The sequence below is a fragment of the Melitaea cinxia genome, chromosome 11, assembly GCF_905220565.1.
Source record: "Melitaea cinxia chromosome 11, ilMelCinx1.1, whole genome shotgun sequence".
NCBI lineage: Eukaryota > Metazoa > Arthropoda > Insecta > Lepidoptera > Nymphalidae > Melitaea > Melitaea cinxia.
Window position 1 is genome coordinate 14238080 of NC_059404.1, and position 22615 is coordinate 14260694.

The 22615-nt window shown below is 34.9% G+C and overlaps 1 protein-coding gene across 1 annotated transcript in view; it reads left to right on the forward strand.

Moving 5' to 3' along the window:
• The first annotated feature begins 857 nt into the window (after positions 1-857).
• The window catches only part of LOC123657636 (ankyrin repeat domain-containing protein 17), a 52417-nt gene continuing 30659 nt past the window's right edge, over positions 858-22615 (forward strand). The window contains exons 1-13 of the mRNA XM_045593158.1: positions 858-1046; positions 1762-1803; positions 2414-2537; positions 14871-15039; positions 16612-16876; positions 17083-17304; positions 17907-18164; positions 18492-18645; positions 18889-19099; positions 19458-19671; positions 20226-20451; positions 20937-21218; positions 21673-21836. Coding sequence (XP_045449114.1) covers positions 858-1046; positions 1762-1803; positions 2414-2537; positions 14871-15039; positions 16612-16876; positions 17083-17304; positions 17907-18164; positions 18492-18645; positions 18889-19099; positions 19458-19671; positions 20226-20451; positions 20937-21218; positions 21673-21836 — 2520 coding nt within the window. The remainder of the gene's footprint in view (positions 1047-1761; positions 1804-2413; positions 2538-14870; positions 15040-16611; positions 16877-17082; positions 17305-17906; positions 18165-18491; positions 18646-18888; positions 19100-19457; positions 19672-20225; positions 20452-20936; positions 21219-21672; positions 21837-22615) is intronic.

Consider the following 22615-nt stretch of genomic DNA (forward strand, 5'->3'; position numbering starts at 1 on the left):
AAAATAAATATTCATTAACACATTGCATGACAATATTATTACAAGAAAAAGACGTCGCTTATCAACTCGGTCTCTTAAATACAAATATTTTCCGACCATTTTCCACTTTTCCCCACCTATTCATATCTTTTTACTCGATCACGGGAGCTAGAAGCATAAAGTTATATAAAATCAGTTTCTAATACACCATTTAAGATTGTATTTAAATCACGATAGAGACTATGATTGAATAATCATGAAATTTTGACTTTTGAGTAATGTCTTTAAGTCTAACACTCCGACATTTCTTACAACAGGCAATCTTTAAAAATATAAGATTTACGAGTCGTAAATTATCATAGCCTATTTAAAATATTGATGAAGAAATAATAATTACTAAAGGATCATTTTGTGTTTTAAATTATTGTTCTCAATAATACTTTTTATTTTTAATAGACAACAAAGATAATTTTAGTTTTTTAAAATTTAGAATGTTTTGATTATTAACTATTATAAATTTAAAATGTTTTCCCTACATTTTCATATTATTTTCAATTTAATATATTTTTTAATAAATAACGATGAGTAAGTTATAGGATTCCAAGTCAAAATAAAAGGAATTTATATTCTATATGCAGCATACTACATTCCTTAATGCAGATGGCAGCACAAAAAAGTTCGGAATTGTATCGCCAGAGGGAGATAATTGGTTAGCCTACTTGAAGCATCCGGGAACTTCGCCATAGTAGTAGACATGGCGGGTATCAGCCTGGCTAAATGACGAAATAAATTTGTTTGCTAATATAAGAACGTGTTAATTTGGTAGAACAAGTGTTTATAATAAAAGACTAATTAAGTTATATTGGATTAGGATAAAAATGCAGAATGTCGGACAGTCTGAAAACCGAAATATCGATAAGGTGAATGTGCAACTTGATGTGGTAAAATCGTCCACTCCTCAGAGTTCGGCTTCGAGTCCGGCCAAATCTGAAACCGAAACGTATTCAGGAGCACCTGCCAAATACATGACAGACTCTTCGGAAAGCGAGGATGACTCTGTGTCTGAGGTAAAACGTGTTTTGTTTTCGACAGAGGCGGTGGCAGTAGTAAGGAATTGTGATTATCTGTACCGCTAAATGCTGCAAGGGACATCTTGTACATGACTGACCATTTAATTTCTTTTTGTAACAAAATAAAATTTCCATTAATTGTATTCGTCTGTAAACGTGCGAACCGCGTTACAAAGAAAAAAAATTTATGTTCTCGTTACGGTACAAGTTGCTTGCCAAATATTCCGTAAAACGTCAGAAAGTCATAGGTACATACGTCCTACTGAGTAATGCATGAAATTATTTATGCCAGACGCTCCTAGACGATATTCAATTGATTCTTTGTAGTTCTACTATACGGACAAAATCGCCGTAAGATAGTTTGCATTGTCTATTTGTGTTTTGGATAAGGCTCGATCTACGGTGGCCATGTTTCCGAAATCACATGCATAATAGTCAATGCGAAGTGCTGAATATTGTTTTTGTGACGTTATTTCAATATAATCGAGTGAATTATATAATTTTTGTATGAAATAGTTGTAAAAATTGTAAACCATGTTGTGTTTAGTGTCATCACGCGTACACGACTGTTTCACTGTGGCCGATATAATTCGCGCAAAAATGTTGGTTACTGGTGAATTACAAGGACCATTTACATTAGCATTTAGCTGTAAGCTCGTCCGCAAGCACCACATTCGCGGTATATCTTACACTTTTCTCATTGGTGTTATAGATCTTGCTGGCTTGTTTGTGCCTTAGCAGGCCAGACCTGTTGGTAAGTGGAAGACCACATGGGGTGCAGAAAGAAAGCTTGGACAACACCAATAGCTGTTGCAGTTTGAGTGATTCTAAACTTTAACCAGCATAATGTGTGTGCAATGGACAATATCCAATTTCACAATGTTTTGTCTTTAATATTGAATGGTCCTTGTGATTCTAACAACTTACATGTGATGTGTTGATTTCTGTGTATTTTGTAGTGCTTGTGTTGCCTTTGGTGTTCTTACTTATTTTATGTCTACTAAACAATGTCAGCTAATGATAAAAGTTCAACTTCAGAGACAAAAATAGGACTAACCTATAATCGAAATGAATAACAATAAATATTTCTAAATACACCACACAAAGAATATTAGTCACCAGAAACCAGTACAGAGGAAACATTTGCATAGTTCATGTTTGTTGATAATATTAATAACTAATTAAGCACGTGAGTTTATTTTGTGAGAGTAGTTTTTTTTTTTTATATATTGTAACCTGTTCATTGCTATTCAATAAATGTAAGTATTAGCTGCTCACTAACAACAATTTGTAAATATTGTGATATCTATGAATATCTATTAAATTATTTTAAGTAAAACATATGCAATGCTATGGTCCTCCAGGCGGAGATGGAAGAAGAAGGAGGTGGTACAGAGTCATCGAAGTTCCTATTGTCTCATGATGACCCCGATCGGCCCGTTGACCCCGAGATGCAGGCGCGTCTAGAAACCCTTCTTGAAGTAGCTGGTGAGTTTTGCTAAAGTTAAAAACTACTATCATACCTGATAAGAAGGTAAACATATGGAAGTAATCTGATATTACAAAAATATGTCAACATGTCATAACTTTACTATATAGAATACAGTGACCTTTGAGATACCTCTTTCATCACTTTATTTAGTCAAATAAATATAATAATTATTCTTATAATATCCAATTCTTATAAGGAATCATGTTTTTCAAATTTAAACATTTACAAAACGAAATATTTTGTAGATAGATTACTTTTGATAACTTAAACCGCAAAAATAAATACAATATCATATACATTCACTTAGATGATTAAAAGGATTATAATAATGTAAATGTATAGGCATTTTCAAAAAATGAAATCTGTGCATTATGTTGTAAAGGCACCATAAAAATAATTTTTGTATATAAAAAACAATAACAATAGCATATATCTAATCTGTAAATGTCTAGTACTGTTTTAAAAGCCACTATAAAAATTTTATAAGTACAAATTAAAACTCTATCTAACACTATCTTAAATCAAGGAATTGAGAATTTTTTTTATAATAAGTTGATTATTTATCTATTTGACCTTTAAAAAACAAACAAACTCAGCATTTCTTAACAATAATATACTACAAAATGAAAATCCAACATGATAGCGTAGCAATATGTTTACAGATTTGTGTTTTAAAAATTTGCAATACCTAGAATTATGAATGAGTAATTAACGAACATTACAGTATCATATACGTATACAACCATATATTAAAGTATATCATAATATTATATGTAATAATTATAACCTTTTTATTATACACTAGCTGACCCCTCAAACGTTGTTATGCAATATATGTTGTCATCATCATATCAGCTCATGGACGCCCATTGCTGAGATGATGATGATGATGAAGCCTCCCCTAATGCTTTCCACGACGATCAGTCCTGCACAGCACGCATCCAGCGGCTTCCCGTGACCCTGACCAGATCGTCAGTCCACCTCTTAGGGGGTCTGCCAACGCTGCTTCGCCCGGTGCGTGGTCACCACTCAAGAACCCTTCCGCCCCATCGGCCATCGGTCCTTCCGAGCTATGTGCCCTGCCCATTGCCATTCAGCTGTGCGACCCTTCAAGAAATGTCGATTACCCTGGTTTTCCTACGGATCTCCTCATTTCTTACTCTATCACGCAGGGAAATACTGAGCATTACCCTCTCCATCTCCCGCTGAGCGACTTCTTATGAGCCCAATTTAGCGACCACGTTTCGGATCCATATGTCATCACTCGCAACACACACTGGTTGAAGACTTTCGTCTTCAGACACTGCGGGACATTGGACGCAAACATTTTCCGTAGTTTTCCAAACGCTGCCCATCCGAGTTGGATTCGGCGAGAGATCTCGTTCTCGAAGTTGGACTTACCTAACTGAATTGACTGTCCTAGGTATATGTAATGGTCAACAACTTCGAGAACAGTGTTCCCAATGCGAACTGGAGCGGGTGCGACATGGACATTCGACATAATTTTCGTCTTGTCCATGTCCAGTTTGAGACCCACTCTTTGGGAAACACTGTTGAGATGCTCGAGCATTGTGTTCAGGTCTTCTAAGGTCTCAGCCATAAAGACTACATCATCGGCAAAACGGAGGTGGGTAAGGTACTCGCCATTGATATTGATGCCGAATCCTTTCCAGTCCAGAAGTTCTCCAACGCTATATATATTTTATTCCCCCCCTTATAACTTAGCTGTATAAAAAATAGGTGTTGGCTGATTCTCAGACCTATCCAATATACACACAAAATTTCATAAAAATCGGTCCAGCTGTTTCGGAGGAGTATTGCAACTAACATTATGACATGAGAATTTTATATATAAGAGTTTTCACTGAATTTTTTGGTCAATCACAATAAAATATAGCCTATGTCACTCCTGAAAGAATTTTCGTGATCGGATTAGTGTTTGCGAAGATTACCCATATATACAAACAAATTTAGAAACTTTACCTCTTTATAATATTATTATAGATATTATAACTGTATGAAATATGTTTACAGCATAAATAACTTAAATATAATATAATTTGAAAAGTCAGTTCCCATATTCCATTTACAGATATAATTCTGTTTTGCTTGCGTCCAATACAAGATAACTTAGAATAGATGGGTGAGTGGTTTTATGATGAAGTAAGAATGAATTCTGTTGTACCATTATAAATAATAAACTCTAGGTTTGCTTAGTCACATTTCACTTTTTTTTTTGTTCAGAACTTCATATTCATTACTCAAAAACAAAAGCAAGACTAAAATGTAAAAAAAATCCTTTTCAATTTTTGTTTTCATTTATTAATTCTCAAGTTTTTTTTTATTGTACATTCATAAATATATTTAAATGTTTGAAATTATCGATTACTGTTTCAAGTATTTTTTATTTTCTAAATTACTATTAAATATAACATACAAATATATGTTATCTTTGTTTATAAAGTTTGTTAAAAAAAGGTGTTATTGAAGAAATTTGGTAAGTGTATAGCAAAAAAACTCCTTACAAATTACCATAAGTCTTCAACTGTTTAGTGAATTTTAACAATATTTCCTTTTTTATAAAGGTCATTCATTCTCTTGTCAAATTTGTGATATCATTCTCTTTTGATGGTTTTTTTTTTGATGATTTTTTTATAAAATTAAAAGAATAATATACATAAGCATTATAAATATCTAAAATTAAAAACCCATAAATTCTAACAATTTAAATTTTTAATAGATTGCATGTATATAGAGTATTCTAAAAAAAACGAACAAGCTTAATAATAAAATAAATTAGTCCTTACCACTTGAGTAGAAGTGTATGGTTCGAGTAATTGTGTTGTACATTAAGTATCACTGTCACTTGAATTAAGATTCTCTCTCTCTTGTTGGTCCCTCATGTCTGAGGATCGTGGTCAGCATCAGGGTTGCATGGTCTCTGACTCCACCGGCCTCTCACCATGGCGTCTCTTACCATGGCGTCTCTTACGACCGTATAAAAAACTTAGTGGCAGATGAGTTTTTGACCTGGTCTGCCCATCTCGTTGGTGAACAACCGCGCGATCTTTTGCCGTCCGTGTTCCCAACCACATTAAGTTTCTATTTACCTACTAAAAATTTTTTTGTTTACTGAAACAACCAGAAAAGTTAGACTAACTATTATTTAACTGTTACTAATAATATAGCATATTTTTTTTCGACTAGCCTGTTGGCGCAGTTTGCAATAACCATGCTTTTTGCTCTGGGGTTGTGGGTTCGATTCCCGCCTCTAGTCTAGGCGTGATATATATGTATTAATGTAAGCATTCTATGTTAATCGAAAAAAAAAATGTGACTATGTCACCCGATTGTTACCTGTAATACAAGCTTTTAGTTGCTTAGCTTAGGAATAGACGACTGTGTATGTATGCTATAGATATTTATTTATTTATTTATTATTGTTTTTATGTATTAAATATAAAAATTGTCACTATATAAGTAGAACTTTTTTTTAACTTATGTCTCAATGTGAAAATAGAAACAAAATTCCATGCTTAATCAACATTGTTTACTTAGTTGACTTGTGTTGACCAGAACTCCACACCTCTTGATTTGATTCTGTAAGTTCAGTATATTTTTTTTTTTAATTCAATTGTACAAATTCAATAAAGTCATTGAAATAAGCCACTGAAGTCGATCACATTATGAATATAGATGCAATTTTATTTAGCGACATTCAGTTGATACAACCAAAGTTCATATGTTGATTAAAATTGTGTATAACATAATCACTAACTAACTTAAGAAATGTTTTAATTTATGACATAATATGTCATATATTTTCACAATATTGTTTTCCTACGTTAAAATCAACACAAATGTCTACAATGTAATCATTAACATTATGCAATGTCACTGTGTTTTTTTTTTTCTTGAAAGTTTATTTAATTTATATTTACAAAGAGTGAAAATAATTGATATTATTAATACTCTTTATTTTACATCATAAACAAACATAACAAATGTAGACACTTATAAAGAAAGACAACCTTTGGGACAGGTATTAAAAGAGATGCCCTTTCTTTTTCGTTACCTTTTCTCTCTCGGGAAGCATACAATGAGTTAAAGGAATTCCATGAAATTAATGTGTTATATGATACATAATAAATGTAAAAAAGTAAATATACTACATATATATTGTACAGAGATGCTCAAGATATTTATGACATATTTGGTGACAAAAAAAGGCACCTTTAGATATTTTTTGAATCAAGAGAGATTGAGCTTGTTTTTTTTAGAAAGAAGAATAGAGTTCCAAAGTATTTATTAGACTGTTCTTAAGCTAGGCAACTTAATGCCTGTGTTTTAGGTAACAGCTGACTGATATACACATCTATATAATTATAATAAAAAGTTATGTAATACATAATTATGTTATAAATATTACACCCAGCTGAAAGCGTGAATCAAATCCGCAAGCCAGAAATGATAGCAGGATCTCTTAACTGTGCCAACGATCCAATGATATAACCCATGTTACAAATAATTTTTGAAGTTGTTTAGATTTGTAATCAATCGAAGTACAGTAATGACAGATAGATGATATCTTCATTATGTAAACGCTTAGTAAAATAAGAATAAGAAATTGGAGACCCACCAGCAAGTTTGCAAAAGTTAGGGTTCCCAACTGAAGTCAAAACCATAAACCATAGCAAGGATGTATGTGTTATTAACCAATAAGTTATTATAAATGATCACTTAGGAACATGTAGTAACTTAAGGTATGTGACCTTCTTGTAGGTGTATTAGTTGTTGTTAAACAAAAGATTATTAAAAGATGATAATGATTTGGTACAAAATATTACTGCTAAATAAATACGATAGATAAATTAATATTTCATATAGGAAATTTATATATAGTAAATAGTTACCATATTAAACATATACTAAATTTAAAAAATCTTATATTTCTTTTAATACTATCACAATATGTTGTGAAATATTAATGTAACATGTCTTTGGTACATGTCTATAAGCTCTAGTCAGAAAATTTATTTTACCAATGTAATATAAAGCTTATAATGTATACCTAGGTATTATTAAATAAATAAAAAAACATTTAAGTCCAACATTCTTGTTAGGTAGGAATGTGACATGCTCGTCATAACGTTGGTAAACGTCGCGTCTTATTGTAAGCTGATAATTATTTAAGATGGGTAAAAAAATTCTTAAAAATAGATATCAAATATCAGTAGAAATGTGGAGGGCGAACTGTAAACGCCAAAATATTGGTATAAGTTAAAAGATAAATAATTATGTAATAAAAATTTACTATATGGTCAGAAATCTAAACAACAAAATTATGTATTGCGTATGACATATACTCGTATCCATACATTTAAAAAAAATAAAAATTGCTCCCTCATTCCTTTTAGGTAACACCATAACTTAAGAATTTGAGACATCGTTCGTTTCGTTTGCGTAGTAAAAAAAATGCCCGAAAATGTTAATAGTTTCCCATCTCGCGTTTGACAGTTTGCAAGATAGAACCAGCAATAAACAAAGAAGAAATGATATTATCATAATAAATTAGTATGTCGTGCTAATAATAGTATCGCTATTATTTTTTTCAAGTATTATCGTTAAAACAACGTAGTAGATCTTTAACATAAAATTGATTTCTTAAAATAGATAAGTCTCTAATAAAATAAATATTTCCGACGGTGGAAGACAATCGATACCGCGAGTATAAATATGAATTGAAATAATAAAAAAGTAGCGAAAAATGTTATTTTTTATTTAAAAAATAAATTATTTGATGAATTATTTTTATGGAGCATCCATTAAGTTTGGAAAAAAGTAGTTTATTTGTCATATTTTATTCATAATTAATTCTACACAGTTCTTCAAAATATGTTCATCTTTGCCTTGTGTTTGGGATAGGAATTTGAATATTCAAATATATTTGTCATTTATTTATTTTATTTTACTTATTTACACTTTTTGCACACCAACACAAAAGTAACATAAGTTTAATTAATTAAAAAAATTGCATTAGTTGCAACAGGCGGTCATTAATTTTATCTTATATATAAAATTCTCGTGTCACAATGTTAGTTATCATACTCCTCCGAAACGGCTGGACCGATTTTTATGAAATTTTGTGTGCATAGCGGGTAAATCGGAAAATTGGCCAACATCTGTTTTTCATACCCCTAAGTCATAAGGGGGTTTATAACATATATGGCTAAACGTTTGCGGGGTCAGATAGTATTTATAAACGTTGTTTCTCGTAATTTGGACCGCTATTTTCTATACGAACTGATGAAAAGTGGAATGCATAGGTTCGGCTAGACCTCAACGCGCTAGCCAGATGTTCGATGCCGCAACGCGTCTCTAGAGTAAACAACGCGATTTTTTTTTACCTCACTCGTATTATTTGAGCATATTCTAGTATGACGAATTGAGTGCGTGTACAATACGCCCGTATGCACTAAAAACGTAACGAGACGCGTCATAGATTGATAATTCTTGCAATGAATAAAAATACTTTTTATATACAAATAGTAATATGCAATGTCAATAGAAGAGAAATTGTTATTGGATTAAGATTTATAGCTATGATCGCTAATGATTAATTTATTTCGTCGTAAAGTCGATTGTCTGTTAACGTTAAGTTATTTTTATTTAATGCGACACAATTGGAACATGAATATTTAAGATTTGTGTGAAATTATACTTACATACGATTTTAATAAATAAATATGTTATAACTTGGTATGTATTACATATATATATATATATATATTTTTTTTTTTTTTTTTTTTTTTACTTGACGGTGTTTATTTTCAATTCTACTATTTAAGAAAGTGTTACTACGAATAAGTAACGATAAAATAAAATTGTAATATCGTTTCCTCTGGGATAGATTAGAAGTACATAGAGTTGACATTTATAGTTCAAAAATATTTTTAAATAAATAATTACGATAAATACGCACATGGGGTAATGATTGTAAAGAAAATATTTGATAAGTTGTAATTTGAAGTCATCGTTTAAACAATGATAGCGCACTTCATGCCTTGACCTTTTTATGCACTTGCGAACGCTACGCTTGCCTAACTATTAACTGAAATCGATCGCTAATCTACACTCAAGAGGTCCATGTAGTCCACGCATGTCTTATTTTATATAATTAAGTTGTATAATACTTTGGAGCAGGCTTTAAGAAATAAAATAAAAAATAGAAAATGTTATTCTTTATGGTATACCTAAACATATTATTGACTAGCTGTGCCCGCGACTTCGTCCGCGTGGAATTTAACAAAAAAGTTTTTCAGTTCGCAGAGTTATAAATAAATTTCTAAGATAAAAATAGCTTAAGTTACTCCTTATTACATCAGCTATCAACCAGTGAAAGTCCCGTCAAAATTGGCCAAACCGTTTCAAAGATTAGCCGGAACAAACAGACAGACAGACAAAAATTATAAAAAATGTTATTTTGGTATATGTACCGTGTATGCATCCATATGCATTTAGTAAAAGCGGTTATTTTAATATGACAAACAGACACTCCAATTTTATTTATTTATATAGATGTACAATTTGACAACGTATATCCAAACGTCATAGATATGTATTTATGTCAATGATTGTATAAAATATTAACCGAAATTTATTTTCATTTATTATTAAATTTTTTACTGTCATAAAAAAATGCTTATAATTATTTTTTGTATGAAAAAACGTAATCGTTTTTTTTTTCATCATCAATACATATTTGAAGGACGCTTAGATATCAAGCAATTAATAATTTAATCTAGCTTAAAGTATTATTATTTAATTTTTAACTTAAACTACTTAATACTATTATGTATATATATTTAAGTATGTTTGCGGATAACTCCGTCGTTTATGAACCGATTTTGATAATTCTTTTTTTGTTGGAAAGGAGATATCCCTAGTTTGGTACCATGATAAGGAAACCAGGATCTGATGATGGGATCCCAGAGAAATCGAGGGAAACTCTCGATTTTAATGATTTGTAATTCAATCGAAAGTTAATGTTATATCATGTGGTCACATTTAAATTTCATCGAGATCTGATTACGACTTTTGGAGTAATCTTTGATAATGCGTTGTATTACTTATCGATATAATTGAAGTCGGTTTTTTTTCGTTTGCCTGCTAACAAAATTATTTTCAATTCTGTCTGTCTGTCTGTTTGTCCCGGCTAATCTCAGAAAAGGCTGGATAGATTTTGTCGGGACATTCACTGGCAGATAGCTGATGTAATAAGAAGTAACTTAGGCTACTTTCATTTTAGAAATTTATTAATTTTGTAGCTCTGCGAACTGAACAATATTTTTTTTAATTCCACGCGGACGAAGTCGCGAGCTCAGATAGTTAATAAAATAGTAGTTCTTTGGGAATATTGAATGTTAACATCATTTTTTATATATTACTTTTATTTAATCATTATTTTCGATGTATGTTTACATATTGTCGTTACAAATAATAATCTAAATTAATAATTGTATATTCAAGTATATTTCCACAAATCAAAACTCTGATATAACTATTACTGATAATTAATATTTGATAAAAATAAACCCTAACGGAAATGTTTATGAAGTAAAAAAATACACTTCTACAGTCGTAACAGTGGGAAATCTTCTTTATTGTGACCTCATAAAATTATATATTACATATATTAAAACCGTGTTATGTAATTTATTTATGCCAGTAAAATTATTGCTAGAAAGAATTGTTAATAAATAATTTCTAATTAATAAATATAAAATAACGACGAAGCAATAAAAAAAAAAAACTGAAATGATTAGGGCACATTTTAAATGACTAATAAAATAATTAACTTGTTTTCAAGGGTTTTGTACTTTTATTGTTACTAAATTGTTTTTGAACTTGAATTAGCTTTAATGTTTTTTGTTATAAAAAACAATTTTTATGTGTTTGAAAAACATTCTTTTTATAGATTTGGGGGTTAAAGAAACTTTATTCTCAAAAAGAATAAAATATTCACTTATATGAGAACATTAAATTAAATTTAAAACTAAAATCGTATATTTTTATAGATTTGAGATGAATAATATAATATGATGAATAAACACGAAAAAAGCCGAATGGATCAATTATTAGTAAAGATTATTAGTGACTTTAAAGTATTATCACAAATCTTTTGTATGGGAGTATAGAAAAGTGTTGTTTTTAGATTTTTTCAGATAATTTAAAAAAAAATTTTTTTTTAGAATTTTTCTCTCCGTAAGAACCATTCTCGTACTTCAAGGAATATTTTAAAAAAAGAATTAGCGAAATCGGTCCAACCGTTCTCGAGTTTTGCGCTTAGCAACACATTCAGCGACTCATTTTTATATTATAGATGAATAACCTATATAAGTTATTAAAAGTCGATATGTATGGAATTTACATTCACTAACGATAATGGATTATTATATATTGTGCGAGATAATGTATTTTTCCTATCAGTGAGAATTAATGTTGTTAGAGTTCGATTTTCTTTGGGTCATAGGTGAAAGGAACAGAACAGACACTAGCATAACTATATAAAAAATTAAGTTCTCTCTGTTTATGGCGTAATAATAATTAATAGAATTTGAATGTGTAAAAACTACGGCGCCGCGTTGGCGCAACGGTTACAGCCATGGATTGTACCTGTTGCGCTTAGCGGTTGCGGGTTCGATCCCCGCATATGACAAACATTTGTATTGGTCATACAGGTGTTTGCCGCGGTCTGGGTGTTTGTGCAGTCCTTGTGGGTCTCCCCAGCGTGTCTCAGAGAGCACGTTAAGCCGTCGGTCCCGGTTGTTATCATGTACACCTGATAGCGATCGTTTCTCAGTAGGGAATATATCTGCCAACCCGCATTGGAGCATGGTGGATTAAGCTCTGATCCTTCCATTCCAGGAAAACTATCAGCTTTTTTGAAAAAACATATATGACTATTACTTAAACCTATTGATTGTTCACTTGCTTGTGTAAAATTTTTCGACTGGTTAGAACCAAACACTAGTAGATTCTGTCAAGTGTGATAGGCCCTTATTCTAAACATTACTAAACTAACGAACAGTAAAACTTTCTTTAGACACGAAAACTCGAAAATCCGCATAACTACTAATACTATCTACTAATCCGCATATAATAATACTACTTGACAAATTTTTCGTCTACCTACGTTGTATTACCTGTCGATATAATTGAAGTCGGTTTTTTTTTTTCGTTTACATTCAAACATAATTATCTTAAGTATGTCCATTTATTTTTATTTCATTATTAAAATATTAATAAATAAACATCACAATTGATTACTACATTTTTATGCGCGTAATAGTAACTGTAGTTATGTTTTGTAATACACAAAGAATTTGGACGTAAAAAGATTTATAATTTTTTTAATAATAAGATCATGGTCTCTCTTAAGGTCTTATTAATTTTTAAATTTTTCCCTTATAAAATTTGACAGTGATTGGTATATCCGTATTGTTTAAAGGACATTTCCTATAACTACAGCTTTTAGTTTTAAAACTAGACTGTAATACGGTTTCATTTGCCTTAAAATTCCCATACTAGTCATTGCTGTTGTTGATTATTTCTTTATGGTTACTTTTCTGATTCTAAAATCCTCAAATGTTTATCAAAGATGTTTACAAATAAATGTTTTGGTAAGATACTATAATTTAAAAAAAAAAACTTTTTTCTTATGGCTAGTATCCAAAGAGTCAAATAAACAAATTGAAATATTAGCATAAATCAATATTGTTCGACTGTTGAGTAACAGAATAGTACTCCCGTATATTAATGTTACAAAGGGTATACTACTTTGGGTCCATCGATTGAAATCGCCTATGTTCTTTTCCAATGCCAATTTACCTACAGGTGGTCTGATACGACTTCCAGTTATAAATTAAATAATAATCCTTGTCAGTGAGTAAAATATCGATCGCTTCATCAATGTGTTTTTACGACGTTAATGTTGTAAATTGCATTCGCTATTAATAACCTGGGGGCAGTTTCACCGGTTAGTAATAAAACTATTTGCCAAATAACGATATCCAATAGATCATACTTTGTTTTTTTTTTTTTTTTTTAACTAAAATTTTCAATTGTTTTGTTGTTTCTATTTGCCACCTGTGTATACAAAAGTTGAAGTTATAGCTGATAGTGAAATAGGAACAATGGGCCGTTTTATTTTTTGCTGATAAAATATTTCAGTAAGTTATTTGAGGTATAATCTCTATTAACAATATGTGAAACAGATCCCAACTAAGCAAAAGCTTTTTTATTGTATGTATGTATATGCATACAATAAACTGACGTATGTATATACATAAGTGATTCTGTTAATCAACAGCCCAATTAATTGTTGACGTAGTAGGTACTAGCGAATGTTAAGTGTCGACATCATTAAGCTCTGAATATCACTTGACGTGAGATTTTAATTCTATCACTTCTAGTAGTATAATAAAGTTACAAGAATAACTAGATTAATAATGAAATCAATAGAATATAGGATATTCAAACATTTAATTATTAATAAAAGTATAAATTATATAAGATTACACAATAATGTCTTAAACGAAGCTTTATATAGCTAGCTACTTTATCGTATTTCAAACTATATTTATAAGGGTATAAGATTCATCGTGTAGTCCATTCTCTACCAAACACGTTCAATCCGCTCGAAGGTCGTAACAGCGTTGCAGGTTTAAACATAGGTTTATATTTTTCCAAATGTCGATATCACATTACAATTGACATTTGCAATTAAGTCAAAGCTGAGACATATGATTGCAGACGAACAGCCGTAGTGCTAATTTCTTTTGAATAATAACCGTGGCAATCGTACGTTAAAAGTCAAATTCACATACTTTAAGCTTTATTTATGGTACACGCAAGTGAATTTTAGTTTTTTTTTTTTTTTTTTTTTTTTTATCACCTTTTATTAAATTCAAGTAATGATTTTGGGTAGGTAAAATGGAGTGAAAATGATTTGTTAAAAATGGATGTCGTATGAAAGGTTATCGTTTTTAATATTACCTAAACTGAACTTATAGAATACTAAGTAGTAACTATAATAATGATGAATAATGAGGGTGCGTCTTGGATGCTTCCTGCTCTATCTTGAACTCGAAGTGCACAGCAGGAAACGAGCAGAAGGTTCCTGGGGAAAACGGGAATAGGGATGCTTCTGGTATTTCAGGGAGTCCATAGGCTACGGTTAACCGTTTAGCATCAGGTGGTATCTTGTTGGCCCTCACTAGTGTTATAAAAAAATAAAGTCACTAATATTTTATTTTTTAATTTATTAGGCATCAGCAAACTGTCGGGCGAAGGTAAACACCTCGCGGACCCGGAGGTGCTCCGGCGGCTAACGTCCTCAGTGTCGTGCGCGCTCGACGAGGCGGCCGCCGCCCTCACGCGCATGCGCAGCGACCATCCACCGGCGCACCACCGACACCACCACCAAGACAAGCCGTTAGTGACATTTTTTTTACTTTTTTTTGGAAACAACCGGTATTACTATATTTTAATGTTCATACGGGGATTAACGCGAACCCCGTGTGTTCGCGTTAATCCCCGTATGAACATTAAAATATAATAATGAAACGCGAAAGTTTAAAAGTTGTTATAGCAAACCGGTATTACATCAATATACAGAAATACATAACACAATAGTATTACTTAACCACAAATAGTTTCCGATATTAAAAAAGAACATATAACAAAGTTCAGAAATTTTATATAACATTTTACTTGGCACTACTTACAGATTCAGCCTTTTAACATCTTAGAGCTGGGCATATGTCTCTTTCTCCATTTAAAGTAGGATCGGGGCTCAATCTACCACACTGCTCCACTGCGCGTTGATGGATGGGTGGTACTTATTGTGGCCCAAATTTGTCTGGTTACCACCTAAGGCATTTAATTTCTGCAAGACCAGAAGATAAGCCTGAATCTATTAGTGATTCTTCAAATAGTTTAAAGTATATGCCGTTAACTAACATTAATTTAGTCGGTTAATTGTAGTACGAACTTTTAAACTTATATCAATCTGCTTGACATATGGTTTCCATAAGCCGGAAAGACGAGTCTAAATTTATGACTGATTTAGAATAATTTCTCTAAAAAGAGTAAATACATATTGTTAACTGACGTAGAAAGTAGTACTTTTAATCTTGAATCAATCTGAGCAACACATCTGACTTTTACAAGCCTTAAAGACGAACCTAAACTATGGCAACTAATTCTTAGAATAATTTGACGTTAAAGTATGTACCGTTAACTGACATTGACAGTAGTATTTACAAGCCGTGCTAAGTACTCCAACTATACGCGTTGTCTAGTTATTTTGAACTCACGTACATTATACTGTATTATATGTCCAAGCGAGATTGGAGGTACGAGCGCATTCCACTGTGTTTTTTTTTGGAATGACACTGCTAAGGATATTTATGTTAATTTTTTTATAGCTTTGTGACTCAATTGTAAAATGTAACCTCGAAGTTACTAACTAAAATTAAAAGAAAATACCCTAAGCTTTTGGCGGATATCCATAGGTTTTATCATGAGTTTAGGACACAAAAACATTACATTAAATAAAAGACTTGGAATAAAAAAAAATCTTAATATTCCAAAGTCCATTTGAAGACAGAAAGAGTACTGATAATAAATACACATGTTAATGTCAGTTCTGACCTTGAAATATACAAGTCTATGCAATACAAAGTGAAGTCTTCTATTTACAATATTATCTCGAACATTTTCTCCATAGCAATATACCGATATAAAATTATGGTAACCGTCTAAATTTCAACTTCCCGTATTCGTATTCTAATTTAGAAAGTTAAAGTGATGACAATCCGAGATTGAGTCACAAGCGCCGGTCGCCTCTCGGATCGATCACGATCGAGTCGACGATTCTCGAATCGATTCGATCGAGGCACGGTGCTGACTATGATTTTTGAAGCTTTGATCTTATCTGATATATAACTTTTCATATGTAGTAGCAATGTAAGATTTTTGCAAGTGTTAATATTGTATTGTTGATTCTAGCACGCAATGCGGGTCGACCGCAACGGGTACGACCCCGACCGTAGCGTCGTCCGTGGGTGCGGACGGGGCGCCGTCGCTGGCGGAGGCGTGTTCCGACGGCGACGTGGGCACTGTTCGCAAGCTGCTCACGGAGGGTCGCTCGGTCCACGAGACGACAGAGGAGGGCGAGTCATTGCTTTCGCTCGCTTGCTCCGCTGGCTACTACGAGCTCGCGCAGGTGTTGCTAGCGATGCACGCGAGCGTCGAGGACCGCGGCATTAAGGTATGGAATAAACGAAGAGTTATTTGGTAAAAAAAAAAAAAAAACGTGTTTTGTATTTTTCTATTAACCTGTACATATTCTACTGCACTGTTGTGTCGATATCGATATTGACATCAAACTTGTAACATTCACCTTTTGCGTTGGGGGTTAAAAAAATGTATAATAGGTAAAATGAGGCAGCTTTTCTAATTACAATTTGTTTACAGGGCGATTGTACGCCACTGATGGAGGCGGCGAGCGCGGGCCACGTGGACATAGTTCGGTTGCTGGTCGCGCACGGCGCGGACGTGAACGCGGTGTCGGGCTCGGGCAACACACCGCTCATGTACGCCTGCGCCGGCGGCCACGAGGACTGCGTGCGCGCGTTGCTCGAAAACGGCGCCAACGTCGAGGACCACAACGAGAACGGCCACACGCCGCTCATGGAGGTGCGACTCGATTAAATACTTATCAATATGGATATCCAATAGTTGTACATTGGTACTTATAAACTAGAACTTGAAATGTAACTTCCAATCTAAATATCATAATCATGTTTATTGAAGTAAAGCACAGCAGGATACATCCTGCTCAAAATCTGAAGCATTCCGACGGGGACGGGGAAGTACCTCGACCTTACATTCACACTCTCACATCATCACACACATCACAGCTAAATAATATTGCTTTCAAGCAGTGTTGTGTTCCTGTTGTGTGCAAGGTGGCCAGAGTTCCGGGGTGGGATTGGGAGTAGTGTCGGCAATGCGCTTGCGATCCTTCTGGTTTTGCAGGCGTCTATAAGCAACGGTAATTGCTTACCATCAAGTGAGCCGTATGCTTGTCTGTTGGCCTAATTGTAGGTATATAAAAAAGTATATGTAGTTATGTACTAATTATAAGAAAAACTTTCAGTGGTTATGAAATGCATAGAAACAGATCTTCACATTTTGTAGTATATTTACTAGTATAGATCTAACTCTCACCGTTATTCATTTAAGATTTATATGTCATAAAAGAAGTTGATATTAATGTAAGTTCGCTTCGTCCGCAGGCGGCGTCCGCCGGGCACGTAGGCGTCGCGAAGATTCTTCTCGAACACGGCGCGGGTATAAACACGCACTCGAACGAGTTCAAGGAGTCTGCGCTGACGCTGGCATGCTACAAGGGCCACCTCGACATGGTGCGCTTCCTGTTGGCGGCGGGCGCCGATCGCGAGCACAAGACGGACGAAATGCACACCGCGCTCATGGAGGCCAGCATGGACGGCCACGTCGAGGTGGCGCGCCTTTTGCTCGACTCGGGCGCGCAGGTGGGCACGCGAGCAGTAGTCGCCGACCTATGTGACTTTTACTGAACGATCTCTAGATTGGATTACTATCGATATTTCAGTTCATATTAAAAAAAAAGTTTTAAGGAATTATAATATTTTTGCATGATAGTTAATCTTAGTTAAATTGAACACGATTTTATTCTAAAACAATATATTATATAAATTACTTGATATTATCTGGTAGTAAATAAAAAGAATATGGTTATTATGTAATATAATATGCCCTATGTAGTTTACATAAGTCGCGAGAAAAAAAAATAGTTGTATTCTATCCATAGTTAATAGTAAATAAATTTGGTGGTACAGGTGAACATGCCAACCGACAGCTTCGAATCACCACTCACGCTAGCGGCGTGCGGGGGCCACGTCGAGCTGGCCATGCTCTTGCTTGAGCGCGGCGCCAACATCGAGGAGGTCAACGATGAGGGCTACACGCCGCTCATGGAGGCTGCCAGGGAAGGTAAGAGCACTTAATGACATTACAAATTAAATGCCTCGAAAAGTCTTGAAACATTTGTATTATATTTATTTAAGTCCCAGTTTCAGTATCATTAGAAATTATTCTTTCAATAATAAAATAAAAAATTAAATTATATGATTTATAAAAATATTGTATTACGCATTTTGATAAAGATTTATCTGTATGCTTATTACATGTTATTGATTTAATTCAGTTTTATTATTAATTTATCAATTGTTTAAGGTCACGAGGAAATGGTAGCACTCCTGCTAGGTCAGGGTGCGTCCATCAACGCGCAGACAGACGAAACACAAGAGACTGCTCTTACGCTCGCCTGCTGCGGAGGTTTCCTGGAAGTCGCAGATTTCCTAATCAAAGCCGGCGCAGACGCGGAGCTCGGAGCTTCAACGCCTCTTATGGAAGCGTCGCAAGAAGGACATCTCGAGCTTGTTCGGTAAGTGATATGAATAAACTTTGATAATTTATTCGCAATACAAAGATACTCTCAAAATTAAAGCTTTCTCCATGTAGGAGAAAGATTGAAGCTTAATCTGCCACGCGACTTCACTGTCGGTAGGAGGATATATTTCCTACAATGAGTAACAATTGTTATCTGACTTTATGACAACAATCGAGACCGACAGCTTAACATGCTCCACGAGGCACAATGGGTAAACCCACAAGAACATACAAGTAACCATCCCGAGCGAGAATCGAACCTGCAACCCGCCGGTGTTTTAGGCGTCTACACGCACCACTACACCAAAGCGGTGGCACGAAGGATCAGGGCGGTAACGTGGCGGTCGTTACAGCTACCTGCTGCAGGCGGGCGCCGACGTGCACGCGCAGACGCAGACGGGCGACACGGCGCTGACGTACGCGTGCGAGAACGGGCACACGGACGTGGCCGACGTGCTGCTGCGCGCCGGCGCCGCGCTGGAGCACGAGAGCGAGGGCGGCCGCACGCCGCTCATGAAGGCGTGCCGCGCCGGCCACCTCTGCACCGTGCAGTTCCTCGTTGGCAAGGTACCCAGCTTGAATCGACAACTTTATACGCGTTATTAGACACCTCAACTACTTCCAGCTCTCGATTAAATTTAAATGTCGTCACGTGACGAGCACCACCTTTCGATAAAAAAAGAGTCGTTAAAATCGGTACACAGTAAAAAGCTATAACACACAAAAAATAGTTATATTGAGTACCTTATTCTTTTTGGAAATCGGCTACAAACTAAAATTTATAACATTTTATTTATAAATCAATCAGTTCAGCTTATCGCAGTCCACTGCTAGACATAGGCTTCTCCAAGTTCCACAAATTCGCGCCAAAATAGAGAAAAAAAAATCATATTTTGGTTAGTATGACTTTCAAATGAAGTATCAAAATGTTACTGTACTTTAGTTAATAGCAAGACATCTTATTTACATCTTATATTATCTTGAACCATATTTTTTACCAGCTGGATTTTTTGCGGTTTTTATTACCAACACGTATGATGTTAATAACATTGATTTGTGGATTTTTAAGGGCTTCTGAATATACACGAGTATTTTTATTAAAATTATTATGACATACCTAGGGTGCCAATGTGAACCGCATGACAGCTATGGGCGACCACACTCCGCTGTCGCTGGCCTGTGCAGGCGGGCACGCAGACGTAGTCAAGTTCCTCCTAGCCTGCGATGCAGACCCCTTCCGCAAGCTCAAAGACAACTCGAGCACGCTCATAGAGGCCGCGAAAGGAGGACACACTGCCGTCGTGCAGCTGCTGCTTGACTACCCGCACTCCGTCATGTTGCCTAGAGGTGACTATGGACCACTATATTAAATTCAAAATTAATAATAATACACTTTGTACACCAAAAACAGAAATAATACATATCAAAGAAAGAAAGAAAATATTGACAATATATATAAAATTAAAAATTACTCTATTCAAATAGGCTTGAAAAGCACCTTCAAATAGTCATCGTACAAAGTAAAATTTTAACTATCATTAAAAGTGAAGCTACCACTGATTTAGAATGTAGATTCTGCAGAGAAGAATCTTAAAGACACAGTTACTTTTAAAAAAAGTGCTTTATAATAAAATTAGTAATATCTAAAACAAAATATGGCGTCACTAAACGCACACATCTTTATTATTCATATAAGCCTGCACTAAATAATAAGCTATATTGACTTAGCGATCACATTCATTGTAATTTTTTTTTTTTTCGTTTATAATTTTGATATAACACGCACTTACATTATATAACTTTTATAATAGTAAACGCGGCGTCGCAACCAGGTAACACGGGCACGGAGGAGAGCGGAGGTCTCAGCTCGGCGCAAGCGGCCGCCCTCGGGCTGAGCCACGCCCCCGCCCCCGGGGCCCCGAGCCAGCGCGCGCTGCTGCCCGCCCACGCGGCCGCGCACCCACACGTGCACGCACACCCGCACGCGCACGCGCCGCACCCCCACGTGCACGTGCACGCGCATGCGCAGCCGCCCCTCGCCCAGTCCCAGCCGCAACCGCAGGCGGCGCCGCAGCAGGAGATTTCCCCCAATTTCGCTAAAGTTTACTTGGACGGTAAGTTTTATTTTTATTTTTAGTTTTGAAATTTCAAATTATTGATGACAATTAATGCATTACTTTAAGTTATTAAACTTTCAGTCGATATGAACACTTTAGTGCCAACTCCTTTTTGTGTTGTCCTAGCTAAGTTTATTAAAATCAGTGATAGAAAATTATGATTTACCAAAAATAAATAATCATTTCAAATATTTTCAACCAACCGCAGCTTAAGCGGCTTAACCCACTATTGTACTGTCAAAACGGACCATGTCTCTGGACTTTATACACTTTCAGCACTTGTCATTGGCAAAATCTTCGGCGAAAAGCCGATGGTGCCATAGTCTTTAAAGAAGACGAAGGAGTATGAACACTTGATTCTACGGGACTTACCGCTATTATTACTTTGAAACTCCCGATATTTCGGATACTTTAGCTGTACTTTCAATAAATTCTCATTGTGGTCGTGCAGGACGGAAGAAGCAAGGCGGCGGCGCGCCGGCAGCGAACCCCGCGGCGCCGGCCCCGGCAGCGGCGGGCGGCGCGCCCAAGCACAAGTGCGGCCGCAAGCAGCGCCCCGCCGCGCCGCACTCCGACCACCACCTGCCGCCGCCGCCGGACATACTCGACGACCACGTGAGTGATCGCTTGCAACGTCTCACACCGTCTCGTCTCATGATCATACTGGCGTGTACTGCTATGGGACCTTGGCCCAGCTAACCTAAAACTGAGTCCCAGAGCCGACGTGACCCCATCTCATGGCTCGTGATCATATTGGAGTGCGTTGCCGCGTGCATCGTACTTGTTTACAAAGCAAGAATTACAAAAATTCAAATTAAATGAAAATATTTATTTTGGACAGCGATTGAGATAAATTACAATTTCTCGCACACATAGTCTCACTCCAAGATTAATGTTGCTTGTATGGCTAATGACTAGAAATTTTATCCAAGAGATTTACTTTAAGCGGATGAATTGTATTAAATATTCGCGAAGAGGGCATTTTGAGCGACAGGCTGCAGTGATTGGGGGATTAATATCGACATTATTATACCTACATCTAGATTGAAATGTTTATAAACTACAATTTTTTTTTAATAGGCCATCATTCATACTGCTTGCTTAGTCTAATTACCACTGCACAATCGCACGCATGCCTTAGAGGTTCACTCTTCATACGCATCACGTAGTCGAGTGTCCGCAACCTCCCTTAGTTATGTAGACAGATGTCATTCACTTATCAACACAGAGTCCAATGTAACTATAATCAATAACAATCAATCAACTTTTATCACTCATATGGATAGGTGTGGTGGTGGTCAACTTTTCCTTAACGTTATAGCAAATAATTGTTATTGAGAGATTTTTCATTTATTTAATAGTCACAGCTAGATATAAAATTGTGATACTGTCTA